The sequence below is a fragment of the Chiroxiphia lanceolata genome, chromosome 1, assembly GCF_009829145.1.
Source record: "Chiroxiphia lanceolata isolate bChiLan1 chromosome 1, bChiLan1.pri, whole genome shotgun sequence".
Classification (NCBI taxonomy): Eukaryota; Metazoa; Chordata; class Aves; order Passeriformes; family Pipridae; genus Chiroxiphia; species Chiroxiphia lanceolata.
The window spans coordinates 84,852,983-84,877,938 of NC_045637.1; the positions used below are offsets into that span (position 1 = coordinate 84,852,983).

Below are 24,956 nucleotides of genomic sequence, written 5' to 3' on the forward strand. Positions count from 1 at the left end.
ACTGTTGCAACTGTTTCCAAGAAATATAGAAGTAGTCCTGAGCTACTGTACTGAGGTTATCATTGTGACAGTACATAGTTAGGACTGTGAAGTTTGCAAATAGATTTTGAGGAAAGTCTGACTTCAAGTATTGAATTGTATTTACTTTGTTCCCAAACAGATTTTTCCCCTAATGAGTGTTGGATGAACACAGCTGCTCCCCTTGCAGCTTGCATAGGAAACTCTAAAAGTAATTTTACCTGTGTGTTTTCTTTTCTCTTTCCTTTTTTTTTTTTTCCCCCTCTGAAATGGTAAACAAAACATAAACTTTAGAATACAAGAAAAGCAAGGGTAAGAAGTTTGGGTTTCAATCCAGTATCATGAGGCCTAGCACAGTGCTCTCAGATAATTTCCATTTTCCACAAGCAAACTTTACTGAGGGAACGTGAGAATTTTCTTTCCATGCGTTGGGTTCTATGTGGTGAAAACTTAATGCCGTGTGTGGATTCAGAATGTCTTTTTGCATTAGCTTAAAATGTCTTGGAAAAGATCACCGTCATGTTCATTATGAAGTAACTGCTTCTAGTAAAATAAAAATCCCAGTACAATCTTTCTCAGAGATGATCTATGTTCTTATTTTAAAATTACTAAATTATATAGATTTGACTATTTCAAATAAAGCTGATAAGACCAATATCTCTTTCAGATTAGACTTTGAATAAAAAAGTTTCTCAATTAAGAAGCTAAGAAGTTAATTAAAAAAAGAAGTTGTTTCCTTTAGTGATCAGGTTCTGGTGGACTGATGAGTTTATTTTCCAAAGATAGTCAAAGGATTTTGAAACTACATGGGGTCCTCAGACTGTACTTCGTGGTTCAGTAAGACAAGACCTCAGTGACAGCTGACTAACTGAGCCGAAATCTCTGAGCCTCCCAGTCCTAATTCAAACAAAGCCTATTTTTTGGAGGAGTGGTCAGTTCTGTCTCCGTAGCAAATTCTAGTTGGCTTGCTCTGCATGTTACTGAGTATTAGAATATGCTAGCCAACTTCCCTCAGTGGTGTCCTACAAATTTGAGTGCCTTTTTCCTAAAGCTTATTAAGACAAGCTTTCCACTGTTTACTTCAAACGTAAAAATTTGTCAAGCTGCTGTGACTGATAATATGGCAGTCTTGGTTCCTGGTTCAGCATTAGTCCAGTAATGTGCTTTGTATAATTTTTAATTATGAATTTAAGGTAGCTTCAGGAAAAGGATCTCGGCCATGTTACATGACTGTGATCTTGGTTTATGCAATAAGCCTTCCTGACAAGATTTTTGTTGGTTCACGTCATTCTTGGGGAACACAAGAACCTCTGCTGAAGTCAGCTTGTGGAGACAGCGGTGAGTTCTGCCCTGAAAGTAGCAAAAAAGGAATAGTGAAAACATTTCAAGTAGTTGGAAAGAAAGTAATTATAGGAAGAAAGTCTCACTGAGAATAGAGGCCAAGAAATTGGAGTGATTTTTTTTTTTTTTTTTTGCTGAAATGCTAAGTTGTATAAATGTTTGAGTACAGCTGTCATACTTCCTCAAAGACTCTCTGTTTATGAACAGTCAAGACAACTGTATGCTTTTGTAGGAAAAAGACAATTAAAGTAAATGTGAATCAAAGTGTTTTTAAACTCACCTAGTGAGTTCTCACATTATATTAACAATTCTAAAGACAAATAGTTTAGTGAAGCAGCAAGAGAAAGTATGTCTAAACTTTTAATACTATAAGTTAGTATGCAAAATGCAAACTGGATGAGGTAAACTACACATTTCCTTTCCCTTAATTACCTTCTGGGTCACTGGCTTATTTTGCTTCAAAAACCAGTGGGAGGCTGCTACAAAAACTCAGATTTATGAGTAGGACATTGAGCAAGACAAACTAGGACAACAGGGGGAAGTGTTTTCCTGCATTGGAGGGGCAATTCTCCCTCTCATTCCTACTTCCCATTAAACCTTGGCAGGTGTTCCACTGGTGTAAGACTGTTTGTAAGCCTTTCTCTCATGATAGCAAAACCGAAATACTGATGCCAATGTCCCTTGAAGCTGAAAGCAGTTTTTGATGATTGTGGCTGCTTTTTTCCTGTGTTGCTGTGCAGTTGATTCCTCAAGGTCTTGGAGAGGTGCTTCTGCTGGTGGTAGAGGCATGGGTTGCTTGCTCAGTGCTCCAGCCAGGGAAGGCCTGCTCTCAGGGCCTCATCCTGCTCCCTGTATGTGCACACCAACACATACACATATGCATGCGTGTGCTCACAGCCCCCATGAGCGTGACTAGAGCAGTTTGAACTCGGTTAGCACAAATTCAGCTATTTGGGCAGCAATAGCTGACTGAGCAGCTGGTCCCTATTTTATTTAGTGAACTAGTATTGTTGGGGGGGTTCGACAAACTTGACCTGTTGCCTAATGCCCTGAGATGTGTTTACCAACAATTTAAGTTAGTGAGGGCAGAGTAATGGACCCACTCTGGGGACTTATATGAGTCCCCTGTATCCAGCAGAGTGCTGTGAGTGTCATCAGCTGTTGAACATCAGGCTTGATTTAAATTGCTGCTGATAAAAATAGTATGTCTGATTCCTCTTTTTGCAGTATTCTTTCTTAGAGTGCCGTCTCCTTGTGTATACCTTCACACTTTCTATGCTAGCCAATGTATCAACTTAAGTATTTTCTACTATTCCTGCTTAGTTTTGCTTAAGATTTAAGAGAAGCTGTTTTCAAGAATATATCCTTCATTTTTAGGTTTGTGCATATGCAGAATATGAAGGAAATATAGGAGAAAATAAAGCTGATGGCTTTCTTCATAAGTGGAGGGGCAGGTACTGTGCTCTACACTCTCCTGACCAGTGACAGGGTACAAGGAATGACATGAAACTGAGTCAAGGGAGGTTTGGGTTGGATATCAGGAAAAGGTTCTTCTCTCAGAGGGTGGTTGGGCACTGAAGAGGGTCCCCAGGGAAGTGGTCACAGCACCAAGCCTGAGTTAAGAAGTGTTTGGACAACACTCTCAGGCACATGGTGTGATGCTTGGGATGTCCTGTGCAGGGCCAAGAGTTGGACTTGATGATCTTGATGTGTCCTTTCCAACTCAGCATATTCTATGATTTGACTATTTTTCATAAAAAACATTACATTGAATAATTTTATGGTGTTTCAGTTTAAGCCTCATTGTCCTTATGTAGCCAAATTTGATCTGTCCAGCTATCTAGAAATCATCTACTAATTAAAACACCTAGAAATTAGGGTTTCTTATTAGATCCATTAAGGTAGAAATACTGTATATGAAACTTGCATTTAAAAAAAAATCCAAAACATCAACAATATGAGTTGTACTGATCTGAAGTATAATAGAATGATATCAATTTGGAGGTTGGCAGTGTTTGGCATTTTCTACCCAACGTGCTTCCCTTGTGCAAAGTAAACAGTTCGTCATTAAATTTAATTACTGTTTTGCTCCTAGTAATAAATTTCACCAAACAAGTTTTCGTTTCTTTGATATTATAAATTAAAGTGCTGCAAGTATAATATATCCTTGACCGTTTCCTTTCTTGCTGAGATGGAGATGAAGATATTTGGAATGTAAATAGATAGTGTCAAAAAAAAAAGTCTTTAAGAGTCTCAGTTCTCCCTCAAAGGAGGGTGAGTGGGCAGAGGAATCAAGATGATAGTATTTTGGGAAGGATTCCTTTCAAAATCTGTCTAAATGCTTTTAAAACTTAATCCTGCAAATGTTTGTGAATGAGAGAGCATCACGGACTTCTCCTGACATTTTTCTGACAGTGAAGCTTCATGTATGTTGTAGAGAGATGAACTTTAGCAGTGATCTTTATTGTGGACATATGGCTGTGTCCACTCACACAGTAGGTCTCTGGAAAGGGGAGACAAATGAATTTTGATCCACATTTTCTTGTTCCTCTTCTCTGTTCAGTTCAGTGAAGCAGTCTGGTGAGATAGGAGGAGAGGATTTCTGCCATTAGGGTACTTGGTCATAAAGTCCAGACCATTTGCATTCCTCTGCATGGAGTTGACCTGTGTAAGGGCTTTTAGAAAGACAAATGACCCCTTCCTCTGTAAGGACACAGGCACTTAAGACAATTGGTCAGCTAGAGTGGGTGAATCAAAATGGAGAGGCTTCTTAAATGAGATATTGCATATTTTAGGTTTTTCCTGTGATTACAGGGTGGAGGGTTCAATACAATTTTAATAAGATTAAGATGTGCTGAACTTTCAAGTGATGTGCATTGGAGGGGAGTGGTTTTGGTTTTAGATGCTAGTATTGGACAAGGATGGATGGTGGAACAGTTTCATTTACTCTGCTTTCTTCAAAGTAAACAGTTTAACTACTGTGTCTCTATATAGCTGTGATATTTTTTCCAAAGGTAGAAGAGGCATTCATTCCTATGGCAGAAAAATGAAATACTGTTATGGTCTGGCCACAATCAATATACTTAAATGGACTTAGTTGTGCTGTGTATTACACTGAACACTGTCCAGCTGGACTGCTGTCTTGGCATTTGAGAGGACTTGGATTCAAGTGCCAGTAAAGAAGCTGCTCAATTTTCGGGATGAGGTCCTCTCATAGGTAGGTCTGCACTTCAGACTCTTCTGGGTGTTTTCAATGAGAGGGAAAGCTCTGACAGGTAGCCTCAGCTTCAGGTTGATCCTACTAGTGTTGTACAAAGTACTCATGGTGGGTATTTATGGATCCCTATCTAAAATTATCGCGAACCAGAGTTAAAGTGGTGCTCTGATGAATTTTCAAGTTCCTGAGGTTGTTTTTAGCACGCTCACTTTCCTGTCAAAGCTGAATTTATGAACTTATTTTGATTTCTCCTAGATAACTTCCTGAGGCTTCAGGAGCTTTAAATCAGGCTGTGTACTTGTAAAACTGGACTTTTGTACAGGCTTTTTCTCCACTTGCTACAAGTGTGGAAATTTTCAATATATTTCCTACAGGGATGTGTAGCATCAAACAAGAAACCTTAGAGTGTAGTCAGGTTTATGAGCTAACACTTGTGATTGTCCTTTCACAGACCCTTGGACTGCTTTGGACAGAAAACTGATGGGTTTGGGGATGACTCAGATGTGTGATGGTTGATTTAATTTAAAAAGGGAATGGAAAAAGCCAATCTTTTCTGGTTTTTTCCTCTCCTTTGTAATAAAACCATATGACGTGCACTCCTAGACAATTCCCATATGCTATCCAGTTACTTCTAGTCTCTGTGGTAGAAAAGACAAGAAACTGTGTCAAACCTGATATCTGTGGGCATGCGATAAATCTTCTCTGCCTGTTTCCAAGGGTAGAAAGGCATTGGGAAAACATTCCCTTTCATGTTTCTTCATGATACATCTCTCTCCACTGTTTCCTTCTTCACACTTTATAAAATCGGGTTTCCTTCCTTTGTCTTGGTCTGCCCCTCCCTCCGCCCCCGAAATGTAGTCTGAAGTACAGAGTTTTGACACAAGTTGCCTTTTACTGCTGACATACGTGTTTAATGTATGTTAGCATAATCCAACCTTTGTTATGTAAATTTAAAAAAAGCAAACACTTGAATGACAGAAGTCGATTTAGAGTGACTCAAAGGGTATGTGTTCTTTAACAAAAAAACGAGGTGGATGACTATAAACAGGCAGAAATCAGGGTAGTGAAGCTTTCCAAGGGTATCTGCAGATCCAGTCTCTCCTTTTCCATCATCCAGGTTTCTGTGTGATTCTTTGAAGCTGCTCTTGCTGATAAGAGAGAAGTGAAAATTATTACGGTTTTAGTGAGGAACGGTCTCTAACTACAGAGTTGTAGGAGAGAGTGGGGGGCGGGGGAGAAGAGGCAACTGGAGGATATGTACTCTGTGCTACTTACTGAACTCAAAGCTGCAAACCAAAAAGGTTATTGCTTCGACTAACTTTTTTAAAGAAAGGTTTGTGTGAGCATACTATATAAAATCATATGCACGCACAAATATTGACTACTGGTATGTGGGGAAAGCAACCAAGGTATAGACATAAAGTGTATGAACTAAGCTTACCTTGCAAGTTGTGGACACACTGGCTCATATCATGGAGTAAGATTGACTTATAAGGAGATTGCTCAGCCAGAATTCCTTCTAGCCATAGCTTGGAAATCTCATGTTAATAAAGCTGAATTTTAAATGACAGATAATTCTCTGACTAATTGCTTGTGCTATTTCTTCTGGCTTTTATATTTTTCTGTCCTTGTGCATCTTAAAGCAGTCACTCAATCCTTACCTACTAGTTCCTCTTTTTTATTTATTAGGTATTATGGCTTTTGATTGTAGGTGTTGACAATTCCAAATCCAGCATTCTGGATAGCCTTCTCTTTGCAAGGCTATCCTCAAGCTTTGGAGGCACTTGACTGGACAGCTTATGTGTTTCAGTATATACATTTCAGCTTATACATTTTGGTATTGTTCCACATCAGTTATTTGTGATTTTTTTAAAACTAGATCTGGTTGAGATGTGCTAGTAATAGCCTTGTAATACTGTACAGAATTGTTTTGATGTAAGCTGCTTATCAGGTGGGTCCTGTGATAAATCTTGAGATGAGATTTTGATCTACACAATAATGCTGGTACAGTGCTGGTACTGTTGTAGAAGTGTCATACTTAAAATGCTTTACCTTAACAAGGATTTAGATTACTGCATGCTTTTAGAGATGTAAAATACCTGATTTGTTTCTTCTCATGAAAGAGCAAGGAGAAAATCATTGTACTTAAATACATTTAACACACAAAATAGCTTTATCATCTTGCAGTTGGTGGAATTTTAGTCTAGAATACGTTGAAAGATGACATTTGGGTTATGTATGGAGTTCATACAAAACAATTCTTGATCTAACGTGCATATGGGTTCCTCTGTAGCTTTTTTAAACATTTGACTACCCACATCTTCCATCCTCAGGGCAAGGCAGGTATGTGCAAGGGCGTGTGGAGATTTGCTCAATTTTTGCTGGTAGGGAGCATGGATTTCTGTCTTTCTGTCATAGTACTAAGACAAACAGACGAACTTCTGCCAGGGGCTATTATTCTTCCTCCTCAGAGGAGTGTGCGTTCAAGTAGTTATTTTGAGCTTCCATTGCCATGCCTCATGTTGAGCATTTAACACTGATAAAACCTGAAAGTTGCTGTTAACTTCAGTGGAGTCATCAGCGTAATTTTGCTCTTCAATTCCATCAAGACTCCAGCTTCGCCTAAAACAGTTGGTTAGCTCAGAGCTTTTGCCAATACAGCAATTGCTTTAGATAGGGTAAGTATCCTTTGGGATGCAAGGGATTTTACTGTGCTTGTGGCTTTATTGTGCATCGGGAGTATAACAAGTAGAATTCAATTTTTGCGTGACTTCACAAAAATAAATGTGCATCTCCAGCATTCTGTTCAGCTGTACTTTATGGGGTTTGAATTGGGAAGAAAGGGAAAAGATCAGTTGAACATTCATTGGGTCCTATCCTACCCAAGCTGTGCATGCTGTCATGCAAGTCATGGTACTACTGGCAAGTTTGTAAGGCCTAGTGCTTTTGACCTCATCTATTGCATTTTCACCTTTTTAATATCAGTGCACAGAATTGTAAAACTGTTCAGAAAGTGGAGTTTCTTGAGGCCATCTTAATAAGGGATAGTTTGAAATGTGTTGCTAAAGTATTCTTTTAAAGAAATATATGTAAGGAATTTGATCAGATACTAGTACAAATCTTCCCAGTGTAAGACTAATTCTGTTTTAAATTTACTTTGAGCAAAAATACTTGGTAGATGATGTCACTATGAATTTATTCAGTAGCTTCCTGAAATGAATCCTAAGTTCAAGATGGGAAAGTTGGTTTAGGAATACTTCCTGGAAGCCTCTTGACCAATATTGTAGCTCTTTACAACTTTAAAACACAGGAGGAAAATTACATTTTTTTCTTGATGGTTCATTTTCAGGATATTTCAGTTATTTCTCCATACAGAGGTGTCATATGGGGCTTTCCCATAAGAGTTACTATTAAGTTTTCCTACTGAAAAGCAGGTGACTCTCTTCCCTTTTCAAGCTTCAAAATTAAGTGTTTGGACATAACAGCCTACAGTCCATTGTAGTTCATTGCAAGCAGAAGTTGAGACATCCCGAGTGCCTTGAGAGCCTCATTGTTTTGCTGAAATAAACAAACCTGCTTGCATGTTAACTTGCTTGGATTTCCTGCAGACAAGTGAACTGCTGAATGGAAATGCATAGCTCTCAGAGTTTGAATGTGAGGTGCAGGAGTGGTCTGTAGGGATATATGGAATGAAGAATTTAAAAACAGGTGGGTTTTCAGTTGGTTGGGGTTGAATCTGTGTTTTGGAGGTTTGCTCCTACAAGCTAAACTGTAAAATCTGTCAAAACACCTTGGAACAGCTAGATCTGGAGTTCACTTGTTGCAATCAGAACAATTTAATTCCAAGGCTTTGGGTTTGCTTCCTCTGCATAGTAATCCAGATGAATTTCCACTTTGCTTGCTTGCTTTTAATTGCAAGTGTGTCCTGTCCACCACTGCGTGTCCTACTTTAGCCTGTTGCTCTTATTAAGTTGTCCTAGTGTAGGAGTTGTGCTGGTTAACAATGGCTCTTGAATTCTGCTGAATCACTGTTAGGTTTTTTTTCCGAAGCTTTTGCTTATTGTAAGTTGATATTTAGTTTTTGACAGTAAAGTTATTGCAGTAATTTTCTATGGTTATAGGTGATGTTTGATAGAAAAGCTTTTCAGAAAAGTAATTTTAGTTAAATTTTGCCTGTGATATTCTTTGAAGTATTGATACCATGATTTTAGGGTTCCTGTGTGCAGAATGGTGAATCATGTGAGAACAAGATACAGCGAATGATCAAGTGAACAAACGTTGAACTCTGTCTCAGTGGGGGAAGAGGGATATTTTCTGGATTATGAAATACATACAAACCTTTCCTCCAGTGAGGATTTACTCTTAAGTGGAAGACACGATAATTGCTATTAAACTATGTTTTATTGTATCATATCATATAGAGATAATGCTTGTTTTTAAGGATGATCTTCCTGTACAGTAGAAGGAACATGTTTCACAAACACTAAAGGCTTGTCTGTCTTCTACTCTTGCCAGTTTTGTCTCATGCTGAATGTTTCTTTCAAGAAAAAAAAACAAGTTAATATAGTTTAGTAAAATCCAACCTTTGGGGTCTGCTTTTGTTTCTCAGGTTGAAAGATAACAGCCTTCAAATAGTGGAGCTTGAACTGCTAATTCCTAAAAGAAACCTAACTGCTTCAGAGCTTCCCCCAGTGCCCATATAATACAGAGTGCAGCAAAATGAGGAGTATGAGTAAACTGTGTAACTAAGATAATAGTTGCATGCCCTTAAGAACACCATAATGGTGACAGAGTCTCTCTTTGACAGAGCAGTACTGAATCTATCAGCAGCCTTGTGTTAAATCTTACAGGCATCTTTACGAGTCTAAGTAGGTTTGAGTCGAAAAATTCAACTGCTGATTTTGGAATGGTTTGCCAGGTGAAACTTTGATTGACATGTGTATATATATATATATATATATATCTGTCTTGGTCTGTTACCTTTGCAAAAGCATCCTGCTGGTAGAGACTACAAAGTGAATCCTTGGTCTTAGTTAAACATAAAACCTGCTAATTCTGTGCCTTTGTTCTTAAAATATGACAGTGTGGACCTTCACCAGGAAAAATACTTCTAATAAGCATGTAACTGTAAGTAGGTTTTCTTCATAGTTTCAAATAAAAATGAGAGCAGTAAAATAGTTTCAGAGGTTTTACTTATGCTTTTCTGCTTCCTTTGCCCTCCTTCCTTTTCTTTTTAAATCCAACTTGCTGCTTTATTTTTATACATCTCATTGCACTGGGCCTTGCCTGAAGTCATCATCGCTGTCCTTAGTTTGACAAGAATGAAAGGGGAAGCAGCCTTACATGACTGAGAAGCTTCAAAAACATTACAGGCAGTAGCTTCATCTGTATTCAGTGAAAGGGCTTGAGCAAAAGTTGAAATCTGCTGAATGATCTGGCAGTAAGGGTTCAGCAACAGCTATTGTGGCAGTTTCCCAAAAGGTGGGCAAAGACACTCAAGGGCTTTCAGTGTTTTGAGCTAATTGAGGCCTCCTTGCACTTACATTTAGGGCAGGACTGGTGCTGAGTCTCAATTTGCTGGTTCACAGGCAAGGTGTTCCTGATTTCAGTTCAGAGGGGTGGTGGATACGGTGCTTCAGGTGTGAACCGAGGGGCTGCCAACCCACCATGTTGGTTTCACCTGACCAGCTAGGAAATAGCCCTGCTTTCCCAAGTGGATTCAGACCAAAATCTTAAAAATTAAATGGTAGGTGTTCTTTTTCTCCAATGCACAGAAGAATTGATATTCACAGAATGTTAGCGTGTGAAGTATCTTATTTCTGACATGACTTGCTGAAAGTCGTGGGTGGGTTTCATTACACATCCTCTCTAGCAGCAGCCACTGTGTCACAGCTCTGGCCCCTACGTGCCATTCTTCTTCTCTCCATGCTGAACTACTCACCGTGAGCTGTCCCTAAGGCCTCCCATTCAAAAAGAGAAGCAAGAAACTAAAGCAGCCTGTTTTGTCTGAAAGGGCTCGAGGACAGCTTGCGCAGAACAGCTGATGTGGTAGGGCTGATGCAATGCTGGCCTCAGGCCAGGGGCCCGACAGTGTGCAGATGGGGATGACGACCTCTGTAGCTGACCAGCTGTAGCAGGAAAAATACATCCCTAAATTAGGCACTCGGAGTTATTCAGTCACTTCTGAAAAGTTTCGAACTTAAGACAGTATTCCTACTAAATAATAACTTAAACCTCTCTTACCACTGGTGAATACTCAAGACAACTCAGGGCGGGCAGTCTGCAGGGCTGCCTGCACCATGCAGATTGCAAGGAATTTTTAGTTTTCATTCCATCAAACCAATATTAGTAATAAAAATAAGACCCGCTGCACAGAAGTGAACATGTTTCTTATGTCAACACTTTTCCCTGCTCTTACTTTGGTAATGTCTTAAGTTGTTCTTTAGAGGCAGACTTTACTGGCTGTACTTTTCAAACGGGGGAATAATGAGTACTTGCAACTTAATCAGCCGTAGAGCTGCAGTACTTTTTTTCTCCCCGAGTACTTTTATGTCCCATAATGAGCTGGTATTTTATAACTTCTCATGGTAATGTATTCCATATGTCTTCCATTGCTGGGATAAAGAGCTTTACTCCAGAATCCAAAGCAAGTGACTGTGGATATTCATTTAATAAGGTTTTAAGTCTTTGCACTAGGTGGGATGTCTGTATGTTGCGTACCTGGAACTTCCTCAGGCTGCTCGTGGTGAGGTCTTAGTTCTTTAACATTGTGGAAAAAATCACTCATGTCCCATCTGTGCTTCCTATGAAACAGGGTAGGTTTTGTGGTTCCAGTGACAGTTCTGCTGTTTCCGTCAAATTCCTTGCTTTTTTCTGTCCTTGTTGTGAGTACTACTACTTTCCCTCCAGGACTCGAGACAAGCAAAAACTGAGAGGAATTCAACCATGAATATCAAGATAGCCAAATGAGTGGTCTGCTTATAATTCCTTGAGGCATCTCCTCTAATGCCTCACACAGAACAAAAGTTCTGTTGTGGGGGTGCTTAGGAGTTGCTGTAGTCTTGGCGACCTGACAGAAATGAAAAATAATCTTTTTATGGTTTCTTGCTAAAATATTCAAACTGCTCTGGTTGGGCTTAGTGTTTGAAAAACATTTTCTGGTATGCAACTCTTCTAGATGTTCTGGCATATTTACTTCCACTCTGATCAGTGCAGCAATAATTACATTTGAAGTTTTTGGCAGGATTCAAATTTGTTTCAAGTCACAAAGGATCATCATTACCGTTTTATCTGCACGATTATCACAGGCCCCTGTGAAAACTCATCTGCTCCCTTCAGGGTTAGTTAAAACTGAAGAAAAACCTGAATGTGAATCTCATGCAACCTTCTAAATCTTGAATGGGAGATCTGTAAGGCAGATTGAGGAACATAATTTCAGAACTGCTGATGCTTTTACTGGAAACAGTGCTGGCACTGGCAGGTTACCTCAAAACCAGCTGATTTTTGGTGGTGATGCTGTAGTTATTTGATTCTTAGCCTAAAGGAATTCTGGTGTAGTCCAGATTGCCCCTCGTCCCTCTTGTACACTTGGAAGAAGAAGGTCATTTGCCTTCTCATTTGAGTATTTTCCAGGTCATAGAAAAGGCAGGTGCAGTTCTGAGCCCTTCCCTTGTCCTCCACTTCCCAGCCTGTCAGGGATGAGCCCTCTTGCAGGAGACTCTGCCACCTGCTGCTTTCCTCCCTGAAGTGAGGAACAGCCAGCCTTAGATCGCTTCACACTTTCCAAGTCCCATCCTACTTCTGCTGTGACAGAGCTCACTGTCATTTAAACTTTTCCTGCTTTTATGCTCACTTGGCAGCAAATATCCGAGCTCTTTAAAGTTGCAGTCTGTCCAAGGTATTTTTCAGTAGGCAAGGCTGCTACTTTTCAAACAGCTTTTGTGCATAGTTACCTGCAAAACTTCTGCAGATTTAGGAATCTGGTTCCGCAATTAGTTGGAATGTCCTTTAAATAACCTCTGCTTAGAATCAAAATAAGCCAATGGCTTTTTACTCTTTCCCCCCCCCCCCTTGCGTGATAATGGAACACTGTGATACTATCAAATACCAATTATTACAACCCTTTAGCAGGAAGAAAACTGAATGTGTGAGCAGATTGCGTCTCAGGCAACAACATGTGATCCAATATTAAACATGAGCTTTTCAAGTTATAGAATCATGGAAGAGCATAGGTTGGAAGGGACCTTGAAAGATCATCTGGTCCAACCAGATGGTTGGTTATGTAGCGAAGTAGACAAGAATAGGAAGAGAGAAGCCATTTGCTTTAATGAAATAGGCCCAGTATTTTATGTATATATATCCCAGTATGTTCTCATCAAGCACCTTCTGGCTTTCACTTAGCAAAGTGTAGTACTTTCTGGGAAAAAACACCTTAAATCCTTTGAAGGGTTCCTTTGAGTTTAAAGGAGTTATTTAATTTTTTTTAATTTTTTTTTGGGATATCTGTGGGAATAACTATAGGTTCTTATCCCAGTAATTTTCCAATCAAATATGAAGTTTGAGAGAAAACTCACGATTACTTCTAGTGATAGCTCTGTTCTGGCTTTTCTAGTAAACCTTTACTAATGATAATAATTGTTACTGTGATTTACAACCTCTGTGAATTTATATGAAATTTTAAGAACTGCCTTTTAGAGACTCTTGCGTAGTTTTACAGGTCCAGCTGTGCCTAACTTCATGTAGCTAGTTCAAGAGTCTGGTCCTAGAAAGCAGGTTGCTCAGGCATCTGACTTTTTCTCCTGTAACTTTTTTCCAAGATTAATTTCTCAGCACCCTTTGTGAAGTGTGAGTACCCGGTGTGGTAGTTGTTTTACCACTAGGCTAGGCAGGGTAATGTTACTTCTCAGTTGCTCCAGAATGCTGTTGTGTTTCCTACCAAGCCTCTTGGTTACTGCGCTGCAGCTGGAGCTTGTACTCTGCTATCCACCACAATCCTGAAGAACTTTGGAGCTTTGGTGTTTTCCAGGACACAGTTCTGTCCATATTAAGTGCAAATTATGCCCTTTGTTCCTGGATGGGTAAAGTTGCATTAGGCTATGTTGAAATGCTAAATGCAATGGATTGAGATTATGCCTTGCAGTCCTAAGGGATTCAGTCAGCAGTGGGTTGTGCTTTTCCAGTGAAGTTAGCACAGTCAGAAACAGACCCTGGAAGTTGATCATAAAACATAATTTTTGAGGTGAAACTGCCCACACCCCTGACAACTATTCCTTATACAACCGTGCTATTAATATTTACCAGGCACTTTTTACTTCATTACAGAGATTTGATTGTGTCTCTGTGGTTAATTCTTTAATCAGTGCTCTATGGCACGAAACCCATTGTTCTGCACAAGCTACTTAAATTATCAGTTACGTTAAGAACCAAATGTTTCATATTCCAAATGTAATGTTTGATTCAGCTTTTGTATTTGTTAAGGCTGAGTTGCTCTAATTCACTCACTTGTGTTCCCTATCAGTCATCTTGTAGCTTTGCAGAATGGATGTCTTCTACTTCCCTCTATTCTGTTGGGCAAAGAGTTTTTCCACAGCTCCTGTGGTTGGATATGAATTTGCTTGGCAGTGAAATTACTGCTTTCTTGGAGCACCTCTTTTTGTATTTGATGTTGATACCTTGTGGGCATTAAAGTTTGTCTTTCAGCTTCAAGCAACAGCAATGTTCCTGCAGATCCAAACTGGCAGACTTCGGTAGCCTAAATGCTAGTGTTTATTAGAGCAGAGCAAGGCTTGAGGGTAACTATGCCAAGTGTTAGCTCATTAAATTGGCAGGAAGATTCATGAAGGCTGCTTTTAAAGATAAGGAGAAAAATTGGCACGGGCTAAGCGGGGGGTGAGAGAATGGCAGTGGGTAGGGCATGTGGTAGGTGTCTTCTATCTTTCCGTAGATAATTTGAAGGCAAGAGCAGACTCATTGAGACAAATGAGCTGTCATGCAAGCAGGAATAATAGCAAGTTGAAGTAATAGTGTGCAGTGCTTGTCACTGCTGGAGTTCAGCTGGCACTGGTCTGAAATACCAGCGTTAGAAGATAGGATCAACTCTCTGCTTTTCTGGAATCCTAACTAGTTATTAATTCTGTGTATTTAAGAATTTTGGTAAGCGTTAGTGGAAGAAAATGGGTGATTTATCTTTTATCGTGATGGGGAAGCTACTTGGAATTAACATAGCCTTTGGTTTGTTTATCCAGGGGAGATACCTCTGCAAGTTTCACCAACACCAGTGTTGATACATAAATTTGAACTGGTTTAACCTGAACATGATTAGCTCTTGACTCTGTTTGCAAAAGACTTAGTATATTTGGATGATTCAGATCTGGGCTGGACTGTTTAGGGTTTGATAGAGTAAGCTGATATAGATAAATACCTCAGATAAGAATGAATAAATTATGCTTCTTCCTGTTTACATCCTAAAAGAACATGGTTCTGTTAGAGCAGAGATGAGAGATATTTGTCTTTGTGTTGCCATTGCTCATGATGCTTTTCTATAGAGTAGAATCTTATTAATAGGTTAGATTAGTAGAGTCTGAGACATTTAAAGTAATTTAACAGATTTGACCTAATTGGTAGTTATGCTAATAATCTAAATTATTATAAATAGTAAATTAATTGTAATGCAGACAAAAGAACTTTACGCTTTCTGAAGCTCTACTCAGACCAAAGCAGGGTCTTTGAGGGTTTCATCTAGGTTGCACCTGCTTACATTGTGGCTGAGTGTACAACCTCTGCTGTGGGGTTTGGACTGAGCAGGGTGGACTGGGGAAAGTAGGAACTGAATTATTTGGGAAGCTATTGGAGCTATTCAAACCACAACCTGAGGTATAGCCAGAAGAGACATGGAAGTGAAAAGATACAGTTCAGCATGCAGTACATCACCCCCTTCTGCAGTTACCAAGCAGGCAATGTGAACTCAGCAGTAACCAATTCCTTACTGTTGTGAATGAACATTTAATTTCTCTCCATAGAGAAGACCGGTACCATTAATTGGTACTTCTGTGACTATTGCAGATTATTTAATGAGATCTGCACTTCATGATACCAACCTGTCATATACCTCTCCCTCTGAAAGAAGTCTGTACTGAAGCTGATATTAGATTACCTGCTTGTGTGGTTTTGAAGCTGTGTTTCATTTGTCATGCTGTAGTTTGTAACCTGAAAATTTGCTGATAAAGTCTCAGGATGACTTGAAGTGAGAGGCAAAGATTTTCTGTGATTAAGTGGTTGCTTTTGTTTCTATTTCAGGAAAGCCCCACAGCATTGGCAGCTCCGAACGGATTCAGCTCTCAGGAATGTACAATGTTCGAAAAGGGAAAATACATTTGCCAGTCAACAGATGGACAAGACGCCAAGCTATCCTTTGTGGAACATGCCTAATTGTCTCATCAGTAAAAGAAAGCCAGACTGGAAAGATGCATGTCCTCCCTTTAATTGGTGGAAAAGTAAGATATTTTATTTTATGTATTTACTTTGTTAACCCCTATCTCTTTACGCAGAGAAGATTGAATTCAATTAGGATTATTCTGACCCCTCAAAGTCTTGTTTCTGTGAATGGGAGTTTCAAAGTATATGAGTGACTTTTGATTATGGTCAGTCATATTCAACAATTTTGGATGTTTGAATTAAAGCAATGAAGTAATGGATGCACAATCAATTTCTTTTTCTTGTGTGCAATGTTAGGTGTTTTATATGTGCAATAGCACACAGCTGAAGGATACATGCAGCTCTGTTGTGTATGATCTATGCCACACCTCCTCATCCAGGTTTTATCCATGCTGCATTACTCTTAAGGTCTGAAAATTAACCAGTAAGGGTGCGGGCTTATTTTGAACATTGGGGAGTTTTGGGTGTTCAGCACTGTATGAGTACTGGTGTGTTGTAAGGTAACAGCAACAAACATTTTTACTTGTGAAAAGCTGAAACTGGCCTTTTTTCGGATTGATTACATCTGAAACTCAGGAGTTCCCAAATGAACAAAAGGAAATTTTTTTTCACTCTGACAGTGTCTTGAGTACTGACACAGGTTACCCAGAGGGGTGATGAATTCTTCATGATCCCTGGAGATATTTAAAAACCATATGGGCAACTGTCTGTAGGTGGCCCTGCTTGAGCAGAGGACCTCTACAGATCCCACGTTAACCATGCTGTGATGCTGTGAAACTGTAGTGAAGACAGTAAGATCACATTACTGTTTCAATGTAAACAGTGTTTCAGGACACTACTATTTGGCTTGTTTAGCCAAGGTAATGGGAAGAGAATCATTAGCTTGAGGATTAATTTACACCTGAAGTAATCTTCCTTTACTTCACATAAAGATAAGTTGAATTCTAAAGAGTTATTGGGAGAGGAACAAGCCTCACAATATTATATATGTAGACTAGAGTTGATTTATTAATATTCCATACTAGCAATGTGAAAAGTAGTGCTGCCTTCTAAGAGCTGTTTTTCCTGTCCCCTTTCATGATTCTTCACATGATTCTTCAACTCTTCCCTTGAGATAATGAAGCAGAGACATTGTCCTCTTTTAGCAAGTGTGTGAACTCCTGACAGTGAATTGTATTCCTGGCTGTAGGATGCTGGAGAGGATGGGATTCAGGTTGCCATTGGCCCTCTCTTTGAGATGGAAAATATATGTATTTTTGAATTTGAAAAGGGAAAAGGTTGTGTACTCTTTTTAATTGCTTAACATGGAATTTCTAAGTTGCTTTTGCACAGAAATACCTTATGTGATGTAAAACATGCAGACGGTTAAGGAGAAAGTTGACAACAAATTTTAAAAGAAAAGGATAATTAAGCTCAGAAAAATGTACTGAGGGCTTCTGCTGACAAAGCTTGGGAGGAGGATGCTTGGCACAGAACTAAGTGTTTTTTAAATTATTGCTCAAAAAATATTCTTCCTCAACCCCATAAATACTCTACACTTCCTGGTTTGCAAAGGCTTTCCAGAATGCTGTGCTGAGACATGAAGACCATAAGTTGTGTGGGACTTCTCGTGTATGGTAGCAGAATGATGTATTCTGGGTGTTTTTTAGCAAGTTGAGAAATGCCAAAGAATTTAATTGGGCTGTAAGAGAAGCATTTTGTTAAGCTTGTTTTTAATAACCAGAACTATAAATTGTATTTTTTTTAGGTTGCATAAAAACAGCCTTAGATGTGTTTCACTGGCCAACCTTTTATGATGTTCAGTCTCTATTAAAATGTTGACGTTCTTGGTGGTTTTCTCCTTTAGTTTTGTTATCCTTCTGTTCTCATTTCTTGCCTGTGTAGATTTGTGAAGATTTGACAGCCGAGATCCAGCTTGAGTGTTTGAGATTGTTAGTCCAGCTCTACTTGATGAGCTCTTCTTGGGCACACTTTAACTTTGCCCTGGGCAGTTCTGCAAAGAGGCTTTTGATTATTGTTGACTGACAGTTTTGTGTTTCTGCTGTAGGTGGAAGAAGTGAAAAAGCACCAGCACTGTTTAGCATTTAGCTCCTCTGGACCTCAAAGCCAGACCTACTACATTTGTTTTGATAACTTCACTGAATATCTGCGATGGCTGCGACAAGCATCAAAGGTGAGAACAGTCCTGTCTCCTTCCTGAAAGGGATGTTCATAGAGTTTGCCTCAGTTCAGTCTTCTCCATGCAGCTTTACATTCCCTCTTCTGGGTTGACTGTCATGAACTGCTGTTGCTGCTGTTAGTGTTGCACAAAATTACTCAATTTGAGAGCTCTTGGTAACAACAGTAGAGAGGTGAATTTTTCTGCATTTACACTGAGACTTCTTTCTACCACTGTTGTGTAAGCAAAGTGCTGTGCTGAACTTCTTCTGTCTTTTCCCAGCTGGATGGATCTAGTGAGATCATTAGAACAAAAAGGATGATAAATATAACTGTCAAAATTTCAGTTTAAAAAGCTTTACTTCAGTGTTATTAAAACCTAAAATAGTGTCAGATTTTTTTTGAAGTCATTCCTCACACAGAACCTAAATATTAAATTGCTAGAATTAAGAATTTTTTTCCTGCTTAGAAATGTTGCTGAATCTCTTCAGTTTTATTATTTTTTTTTAAATAAGCTATAAGGAATCATTTTCTGTCAGTGAAAAAAGGTTACTAACTAAAATCTTTGTAAAGCAACTTTTATACTGTGCTTAGAGCACAATTATTATGAGAATTTAAGGCCTGCATTATTTCATTTGACTCTTCAGTTCCACTTTGTGTTGTTGAAAGGTTGTTTTTGCAGTTAACCATTTTGTCTCTTAATCCCTGCTACCTTTTTGATAAATCCTCTCCAAAGTAACTGGCATATCTTGAACCCTTATATTTTCATATTTTTTTACCATGTGAGTTCTGCTGTGCTGTCAGCATTCTCTCTTTTGTTTTCTAGTTGGGCCTAAACTGTTCTTTAGTTTTATACTTGATAGGACTGTCCATGCTCTTTAGTATGTTAAAGCAACTTAGTTTTATGTAGTAATACTTAGAGGTATTCATGTCACACTATAGATCTGTTTTGTCTTTTTAGATTTCAGTAATGTGTTATCTAGCCTATTGCCAGTGATAGAGCCTCAGCTGTGGTCTTTTTTAAGAGGTTTGATTTTCTTTGAGTAGTAATGAATGCGCCTCCCGACACAGGCATCATTTAAAATGTCTTTTAAGTTTTTTTTTCTAGTGAGTTTTAAAATTCTTTTTAAAGAAGCTGTTCAGGCGTATCTGCTTAGGTCTGTTAAGCCTCAAGGTAAAAATCCCCAAGGCATGTTTTATGAGACGGTGAGGCACGGTCTGTCAGGTTTTTGAGTTCTTGCTGCTTTGTGGCTCTCTCTGGGACAGTAGTGCCCTTTCATCTCAAGAGGGTTTGACATCAGATAAATGAAAGGGAAATCTAATGAGTGAGGAAAACAGGGGAAAACAATGAACTTCAGAAGCAGAGAAAAATGGCCAGAAACCCCCTCTGATTACTGGCAGCATAAGCTTGTTCTGTGCCATGCTGTGCTTCTCTCTTTCTGGTTCACCCAAATGACTAACAGCATTGGGATGATAGCCAGCATGAGAACATATCCCCATGCACTCATGATAACCTCCCATTTTTCTTATGTAAGAGTAGAAAGAAAATACATAGTTTCAAGTGTTTTTTCAGACTATCAGAACTGAAGAAACTCGCTATGCTATTCTTTTAGTTGGTAAAACGTACTTTGAGGAAAAAAATTGCTTTTTTGATGTTTAGAGTTTCTATCCTTAGACTGAAAAACACAGACAAGCATTGATAGTATGCAAGGCAGTCCTATGGGAAGTGCTGCACAGCAACACTGTTTCTGAAGAACAGAAACAAGTAAACTAGTAATGCTGCAAAAGTAACTCAAATGTCCTCCAGCTGATGCTGTTTGTGTCCAAGTGCTTAGTTGTTAGGTGCAACCCGTCTGATTTACGTGTATAGGTAAATGAGAAAAAGTTTCATCTTCAGCTCTGTAGTTCAGGCAAGCTGACATTCTCATGCTGGGAAAAAACCCAACATTTATATGAGGTATTCTGCCTCAGGTGTTTAGAAACTACTCAAGTTCAAAGCTGTTAAAATATTACTGCTAACCAAGAAAATACTGTGTAAAGCACTGTGTTTCTAAAGGCGAGCAAATTTAGGAAGGGAGATGATATGACTCTCAAACAATGAGCTTCTGGTTGCTCATTAGGGGTTAGGTCACATGATGCCTACAGATTCTTCTTTAGTTCTGGTTTTGTATATAGTACTTGCACCTTTGTGAGTTGTTATGAATATTTAAGACTGTATTTTAAATATAGATGTTGTTTAATGGCACTTGTTTTGAAAGTAACATTTGTGCTAACTTATGTTCAGGGGTAGTTTTTCTGCAGTCCTTCATGTTCCCGATGTGTGCTACTGGAAACTGAGGGTTCTGATACTTACTAGTGTAATGAAAGCTTTAATTATAAATTTTAATGCAGAAGGAAATCCCTGGTAAAATATTTCATTAAAATTGTTGAATTCAGTTTTTAACTATGAAAAAATATTCATATCTGTCTTCTGTATTCTTCAAAAGAGCTAGAAGATGATGTTATTTCAACTTTTAAATAACAAGCTCCATCTTGAAAGGAGACTTTGCAAAGAATGCTTGCTCTGCAGTCTTCCCCCCCACAGAATATTGGCAGTGTTGACTTTTTTAGCGGTGTTTCAGAATGAGACAAATCCTAATGCATCACTCCTGCAATAAATATGTGTATGCTAAAGAAGATTTGAATTCATGTTTGCAGAGGCTTAGTTTCAATTTAATTAAAAATGGGCATCATTTCTGTTGTCAGATTCGTTCTAACGATGAAATCTATTATAGCCAAGACATCTCTCATGCTCTGCCCCAGTCAATTTTTGGAAGGAATTTTTGAATAGATATTAGAATTAGTTTTCTTGTATGTGTGTGTTCTGAGGTGAACAGAACTCCTGTTTTCAGGACAGACTGGAATTATTGCACAAATACTGACCTAAATATTGAACTTGGTGACATACTTATTCCAAATAGGTCACTTTTAGATATGCTGATTTAGCCTCAAACAGAATATTTTTAAAAGCTGGAAATGTGTCTTGTTCGTTAATATTGATAGTTCTATACTACAGTTCAGTTCTTTCCTTTTACTTTCCAAAAACTGGAGTCCTAATTAGGGAAGCTCAAAAGGAAAACAACAACAACAGATTTGGTCCTTTGTGATCTAATGCATTCGTTCTGTTGCCAAATGTTGAAAAATAAGCTTATGCAACTGGGAGGGGGAGCAGAGGGGAAAGAAAGGAACATTTTCATGGCTTTAAAGAATTTTGTCTGCATAAAGTTGTCATGATGGTTCTGGAAGTGGCACAATTACTTGCAGAGCAAATCTGCCACTATTTGCTACTTGAATGTCAAATGCAGAAGGACAGGACAAAGCATGTGCAGATAACAGTGAGGAGAATATGGTGAGGGCTTTCCCCATTTGCCACTTGCAAAAGCTGAAAAGCTACACTGTTAATGTAGAAGAGAGAGAGGTGTTTGTGTGAGGTGTTATGGAGTGGTGGAACTTGTTGTGAGCTTGTATTTGGGATGTAGTGGCAAGCTCCTGCTGTTTGACACTTCTAACAGCTAAAGCTAAACATTTTTCAATATATGAAATGGCTGTTGTAAGTGTTGACTGTGACTATGACATGACATGTTTCGTGACATGAGTAGTTTGGCTGGAGTAAAAAAAGCTTAGCAGTCCTCCATGTTCCAAGGCATAGAGTTAAAATGGTATGTCCATTTCTGCCTAAGAAACTCAGTATTGCAGAGTTTAAGCCAGGACATATTACCCAGTTTTATCTTCTTCAAATAGAGTGTGCCACTGGGCATGCTGAGACGGGTTATCTGACCCCGCAGGACTTCTCCCCTCTCGGCTGGAGGAGAGCAAAAAGTGTGTCTACAGCTTCATGCTACAACTATTTCCTGCTTTAGTGCTCAGTTCAACAGGGCAGGTAGAGGAAGAAAGGCAATGGAGAGACGAGGACTATAAATAATGCATGGCTGCCTCATGTAAGCTACCTGTGCATGGCTGCACCATACATGTAGGTAGGTAGAGATGTACAGGCACACAGCCCCTATGTGTCTGCACACCACTGGCTGCATCCAGGTGGAGCTGGACATCTATGACTATAGGGGCATCATGTTTAGTGGGGAATATGTTGTTGTGTGGGGCTTAGGTGCCTATACACAAAGAATCCTCCTGTTTAAAATGTAAGGAATATTCAGAAAGAAGTCCTTGATTTAAAACCTATCAAACATAAGAGTTTTCTCCTGGGAGCCTTTGTATTTTCCCCTCCCTGTTTCAGTCACCTTTGTCTTCAAGTCTGCAGTGGAAGTGTGTGGTGTTCCAGACAACCCTACCCCGCTGTGAAAAGAGAAAAACTAAATTATGATGTCAGTGTACATTATGTTTAAGAAGTGCTAAAAATAGCACAAATAGCAAATTTAAGGGAGAAGGGTGTGCTGCCATATTGGCCTTACTCTTTTGTGTCAGTGCAGAATGTTCTCTTCATACATTTATTTGCACTGTGAGACTAGCAGAAAATAAGAATATATTTGAATTTAGTTTATACTATACAAGTAAGTTATACAAGAGCCTCCACAGCTGTAATCTATCTTTCCTCAACTTATGTACAGATCTACCTAAAGCAGCAGTACAGTTTCTAGCTTTTTTTTTTTTCCTCCAAAGTTATCTGGTTCTGACCATCTGCCTCAGTCTTCTGGTTATTTTTTTGGTACAAGTTTGACAATTGTGTTCAGAAACTGTTATGAAAGGTGAGTATGAACTCTCTAAAGAGGACAAAGCTGATCTGTGACTCTAGTAACGGGATTTTTATTTCTGGTGAGGAGGAAATGTTTGAGTCCTGACCACACTCTTGGTGTTACAGACCACATTTATATAAATAAATTCTATAGAAATTAAAAATCAGTTCTTGAACTTGATTGCAGTTCTGCAAATACATTTCCAAAATGAGAGACTAAGATGATTAGCTTGTGCATTTGTTTTACTGGAATGGTGCTGAGGAAATGCAGTGAGCAACAACTGAACATTACTGCTAAAGATGTACCTGCTTTTCAGCTGTGCTTCATGTGCCTTTGAGACAGGGAAAGATAATCAACCATAAGACTGCTTTTTCCTTTAGCACAGAAGATTCTCTCATTAACTAAAATGATGGGTAATAAGTCATATGCACTTCTGCATGTAGCTTCATCTTTATTTCAGATACTATCAGATGTTAACATCTGACTTTCCCTTATCAGCCATGGTTAACAAGGAAAAGCTGTGTGAGAAAGTTCCACACCAGCTTCATTGTGGAACACAGATTTGCAGAGCTTTTTAATACAAAATACAGCCTCCAGTCTATTAAGAAGGTTTGAAGCCACTAGTGTCATGGTTAAATTGGCCCTATGTTGTATTTACCTTGGCATGTCTCCTAGGTGATTGACCTGTTTCATATGTGTTTCTAAATACTATAATGAGCTGTAAGGTCTTTACAGAGTTCATTATTGCAGTGATTTGTATTACCAAACCTCAGTTGTGTCTAAAGGCATTAAGAACAGGCATTTCTAATGCTTGTCAAAACCAGTTCAGAATACCTTTTTTCCAAAGCCTTGACCACAGAGCAGCACCAATGGTGAGTGTAGCGAAAAATGATATGCAAGGATAAAGTAGTTTATTTTAAATTATTTGGGATGCTGCTTGTTACAGTGCTGCCAGTTCATAGTTTTGAGTCACTGGATGCACTGTCTCCTCTTCAGGTATCTGTTTAGCCTTGTAAGCAAAGGATAACCTTCTTGTGGAGGAATACTATGGAGAACTTTACCCTAGTTTCCACGCAATCTGAATTTCTAGATTAGTATTTTTATTTTTACCTTTGGCCGTTGGTTATCTACTTTGGTCGTTCTATAGAGAACAGCTGTGTGCAACAAACAGACTACTTGTAGTGCAGTTAGGAGTTTCTGGTATTTTCTTTTAGCTGTATAATCTTAGTCCATGTGTTTGAATGTGCCATTGTGATTCTGGGCTGCCATGTTTGTGTGTGTTGGGGACAGTTTGGAGGTCAGGGACGTGCTGGCTTTTGAGAAGGTGATCATGCAGTAGTTGGTTTGTTTCTTGTGCTTGGAGGCTTGTGCTTGGAGGCTTGAAAATGAGTCTCTAGTCTAGTATCACCTACAAATGAGTTTAGTATACCAGCAACATCAGTGGCATCTTTTGAAAATAGCCTTTAACCAAGGCTTGTTTTCTTTGAGGATAACTATTCAGGTTTTTTCACACTTGCAAGACTAAGCAGCACCATTAGCCTATTGCAAAAGTTGATTCAACATTTAAAGAAGAAAAGAGAACCCTGAAAGGATTTCTAATTTTTCCAGGGGCTTTTTTTACTTACAGGAAACATGGTGACTCTAAGTTTAGTACAAGGAAACCATTTTTTCCTCTAATACCATCAAATGACAATATTGAGATAATACTTTCTCTAAAAATAGATCCCTAAAAATAAACCCACAACTTCCTTTTGGCGGTGATTACAAGTATTCAAACATAAACAAACCTCTGGTTTCCACGCGGAACTTGACTTCCTTTTCTCTGTGTGTGAAAAATCTTGGGACACTGACTTTCATGTCAATGAAATTTTTTCTGGACTCCTATCACAAAAGGTAAAGGTAAAGGAGCACAACTTCTGGTTAATCCCTTCTACATTTCCCCCTCTCCATATTAGTTTGTTAATACTGTTTTCAGTTACGTTTTTAGAGGTTTGCACAAGGGCTAAAGGTAGAAGTGAGCTATTTCAGCATGCTATGTAAAACTTTGTTCAGAGATACAG

General features: G+C 38.8%; 1 protein-coding gene across 1 annotated transcript in view; it reads left to right on the forward strand.

Moving 5' to 3' along the window:
- PHLPP1 (PH domain and leucine rich repeat protein phosphatase 1) overlaps positions 1-24,956 on the forward strand; it is a 133,701-nt gene that overhangs the window by 57,022 nt on the left and 51,723 nt on the right. Inside the window, exons 2-3 of the mRNA XM_032699398.1 lie at positions 15,872-16,068; positions 18,057-18,182. Of these exons, the coding sequence (XP_032555289.1) occupies positions 15,872-16,068; positions 18,057-18,182 (323 nt within the window). The remainder of the gene's footprint in view (positions 1-15,871; positions 16,069-18,056; positions 18,183-24,956) is intronic.